We start from the raw sequence: 4205 nt of genomic DNA, 5'->3' as shown, positions 1-4205 counted from the left end.
AAAGGTCTTTTCCAACCTAATGATTCCATGATTCCTGTTCCCTTGGTGGAACGTTGTTTTTGGCTTCTGAGGCCTGGGGCTGTGGGTGGTCAAAACCTGTTGCTCTCCTTCCATCCTTCTCCCTTTCAGAGCCCCTCTGCGCAGTGTGGGAGGTTTGGTCCAGGGTGTGTGCAGCAGCGATGCCTTCAGTGCCTGTTTGCCTGCAGAAGAGGGGAAATGCAAAGAATGAAACTTAATGTCTGTATAATAAACTTGTAATAGGATAAATTAGGGAAAACCACTGTCAAGTCGTTCTTCCCTGTGGCTGATTAAGATAGAGATGCATGGATTTATGCACTGCTTACTGCTCATACCCACACTAGGACTAGTCATGGGCTTAGGCTGTTGAGGTGAGCAAGGGAAGTATATTTCAGAGTAAAGGAGCCTCTTCTAGAACATTGCTGGTAGTCTCAGTATTCAAAGTGAAGTCTTGAGAGCAAGAGTTCATTAGCCATAGGAGTGCTGAGCAAAACATGATTTTCACCTGTAGCCAGAACACAAACTACACTGGCTTACATCATGAACACAGTGCAGCTCTCGTGTTCTGCTGTTAATTACAAAAATGGAATCCAAACCAAAGTCAGTGTGACCCTGGAAGAGCAACAGTCCTCTCTCTGAGAGCTGTACTGTTTACTTTTATTGGGGTGAGGCAGTGTAACACAGAATAACCTCTGTCCTTTTGTGTTTGTCTACTTCTGTTTATGAGGAGATTGGCCAGCCTTGTGCACTTTCCTGCTGCAAGCTCAGAAGTAAGCACAAATGCGAGCACCAGAGTGTTCTTGCCACAGGCCCTTGAGGCTGATGCACAGGACAGTTTCCACCTTGTGTGCAGACTGTTGGCTTTGGGTCAGTATTTAAAGCTGTTATGCTTGTTCCTGGATTTATTCTCAGGAAGGGTTCAAGGAAGACTGAGCCAGGCTCTTTACAGTGGTGTCCAGTTCCCTCTGAACATTGGGAGACACTTCTTTACTGTACTGGTTACTGAGCACTGGCACAGGTTGCCCAGGGAGTTTGTGGAGCCTTTGTCCTTGGAGATATTCAGAAGCTGTCTGGACACGGTCCTGGACAACTGGCTCTAGATGGCCCTGTCTGAGCAGGGAGGTTGGACCAGATGACTGACAGAGATTTCTTCTGACCCCCCCATTCTGTGATAAGATCCTTCCTGAGCCTTCTCTCTGTTGTCCTTTGCTGAATTTGCTACAAGTTCCGACTTCTCTTGTTCTGGGGAGCCCAGAGCTGAACACAGTACTCCAGATGTGACCTCACCAGGCCCTAGTAGAGGGGGAGGAGAACCTTCCTCCTGGCAACGCTTCTACTGCAGCCCAGGGTGCTGTTGGCCATTGCCATGAGGGTGCATTGATGGCTTCTGGTCAACTTGTTGTCCACCATGATCTCCAGGTCCTTCCCTGCAGAGCTGCTTTGCAGCTGGTCTGATTCCAGTGTGTACTGGTGTGTGGGGTTGTACTTCCCCAGGTGCAGGAGTTTGCATTTCCCTTTGCTGAACTTCATGAGGTTCCTGTTGGCCCATTTCTCCAGCCTGTCCAGGTCTGTCTGGATGGCAGCACACCCGTTTGTGGGACACTGGCCACTCCTTCCAGTTTATCCCAGCTGCAGAGTCACTGAGGGTGCGCTCTGCAGCGATACCAGCCAGCTGCTCCCACACCTCTGGGTGCGTCCTGTCAGCCCCTGTGGAGCTGGGTATGACCAGGTCGTGCTTCCTAGGCTGGTCCTCTTCCACATAGGGTAAGTCTTCTTTGGACCAGCCTTTCCATCAGGTGTTGGTGGACTGGGATTCCTGAAGCCTGGTCTTGCCAGTAAAACCTGAAGGAAACAAGACAGTGAGTATCTCGGCCTTTCTGTGGTCAGCTCCCCTGCTGCAATCAGCAGTGGGCCATGTTTTCCCTGGGCTTCCTTTTGCTGTTCATATAATTGTAGAATCACTTTCCATTCCACTTCACGTACCTTGCCATATTCAGCTCACCTGAGAATATAATTTTAAAATTACTTCAGAAGACATGAATCTATAAAACTTGAGTTCAGGTTATTGAAGTCTCTGCCTGTGCAAATAGGTGCAGGCTGGCCTCAGTTCCTCTGTTTGCATTTTGAGGAGCCAGCTGTGAGCCAAGCCCAGCATGGCGTATCAGCTGGAGATCAGTATCAGTTTAATGTAGCCAGCCTGGGCAAAGGCCAGGAAATCTTTTCTCACATGGGCCACGTACACAGGCTTGAAATTGTAATGCCTGGAGCACGCAGGTGTGTGCAGAACCCCGTACGTATTTCTGGTTACAGTGGATGTCTGCAGATGCCCAGAGTCTACTTTTTTCCATATTTCTAACACAGCATCTCATAATTCATCTATTGGTTCTATCAGTCCCAAATCATGTTATCTTAATCTCATGTCGTGTCTCAACCACATATTGTGCATTTGTGACTTGAAGAAGCTGTGGCCCGATGCTCAATAGGAAGATCAGATCCATCCTCTTCCAATGCTGGTGGCAGCCAGAAAGAGGCATTTTTGCGTTTGGATGACTTTGCTGAAATGTGCTTTTGCCACTGCCAAGACAGCAGGTTCTTTTCCTCACTGGGGCATTGTGGGGGTGGTGGTTTAAAAAACTACAAATACTTTATTATTCTTATAATGAACCAGGGATTCCAGGTCTTTAAATGAGTCTTTTATATTACCATCTTGGTGAACACTTGATGTTGACAGAATGAATTTCTCTGGTAGGAGCTGTACAGCTATGTTATTCTGTAGTTCCGTGCCTTGGCCGTACCTGGGGCCAGCTGAGAAGCAAGCAGAGTACTGGCACTTTTTTACACAGTATCTGAACTGATACAGAGTGTGAACAGTCCTGGCTTTCTGACAGCATGCTTCTTGAGTAGTTTCATCCTTTAGAACTCTTGCAAGAGACTGAGGCCTGACTTCTTGCCTCAAGTCCTTTTGCTTCACTAACTGCTTCTCGAGCGTTTTTTTCTGTAGACTGAAGAGAATAAGCTCGTGCCATCCAGCGTAAGAAACCAGGGCATGTCTCTGCAAGAACAGGAGAGATCCAGTTTCCTGAACAGGAAAGACTTTTCACTTCTTGTGCTTATTGTAAATGATTGACTGTAATAATCCCAAGGTGTGCTGTGTAGGATGAAGAATGGGCTTATTTCTTTACTGTTGGATAAATTATTTTCCTCTGTTTTTTCTTTTTTCCCCCTCTCCATCAAGAGTTTTGGTTCATGCAACCTCGCAGTACCCAAGAGATAAAAAAGAATGACGTGAAGGACCTGTGGATGACTGCTTTGCCTAGAAAACCTTTTTACTAGTGAATAAGCAGACCTCTGAGCTACTCAATGCATAAAAGAGGTGGGTGTTCACATGCCCTTTTCTCTCTTGGCAGAGGAGGTGTATTCCCCGTAAGCCTGGTCACCTCTCTAATGTTAGAATCACCATGAAGGAATTCTTATTCTTCGTAGCAGTTTGACTCTGTAACCCTACTCTGGTTTTGTTTCAGGCTGAAGATGCTGAGCCGTTTGTCAGGTTTAGCAAGTACTGTTTTACAAGAGCTGTCAGGAGATGATGGAGACACAGTTACTGAATCCTCTGTTGCTGTAAGTACAGGGTTATCTGAAGACTTTCAGACCTTATTGAGAGTTAGTTTGGGGAGTGCGAATCATTTGAGTGCAGTGAACAGTTTCCTTCTCTTCATTGCTGAGCACGAGGCTGAGCTGTCATTCTACTCTGCTTCTCCCGTATTCCTGGCCTATTAAGTCAGCACTTTTGTGGGGCAGACTGTAATCTCCTGTTTCCATATCTCAAGGTGATCCTAGGAAAAAAAGCCCCTAGAATTAAGGTGGAGAAAGACTTTTAAGAGTACTGATGATTCTGTGTAGCAGCCAGGGAAGCTCTGCATGTTTGGGTGACAGTGGAAGGCTTGATCTGTATGTTATGCTTTGGTGCTTGAGACAGTGGATAGTATGTGGGTGATAGTCTCTCCAGTGTCACTCATTTCAGATTTACTGGTGGTGTGTTCAGCAAAGGTGCTTTTTTGTGTATTGGCTTATGGGTATCCTGAGCTTTCTTTCTGGTTTCATCTGTGTATAGTTATAGAATCACAGAATCCCAGACTGGTCTGGGTTGGAAGGGACCTTAAAGCTCATCCAGTTCCCACCCCCCTGCC

At 46.6% G+C, this 4205-nt stretch overlaps 1 protein-coding gene across 1 annotated transcript in view; it reads left to right on the top strand.

The window, feature by feature from the left end:
• The first annotated feature begins 3546 nt into the window (after positions 1 to 3546).
• The window catches only part of GOLGB1 (golgin B1), a 30429-nt gene continuing 29770 nt past the window's right edge, over positions 3547 to 4205 (top strand). Inside the window, exon 1 of the mRNA XM_029085303.1 lies at positions 3547 to 3636. Within this exon, the coding sequence (XP_028941136.1) occupies positions 3547 to 3636 (90 nt within the window). The remainder of the gene's footprint in view (positions 3637 to 4205) is intronic.

This window comes from Antrostomus carolinensis, unplaced genomic scaffold (genome assembly GCF_000700745.2).
Source record: "Antrostomus carolinensis isolate BGI_N321 unplaced genomic scaffold, ASM70074v2 scaffold13156, whole genome shotgun sequence".
Classification (NCBI taxonomy): Eukaryota; Metazoa; Chordata; class Aves; order Caprimulgiformes; family Caprimulgidae; genus Antrostomus; species Antrostomus carolinensis.
The sequence above is the reverse complement of the archived record's forward strand: the minus strand, read 5'-3'. Positions and strand labels throughout refer to the sequence as shown.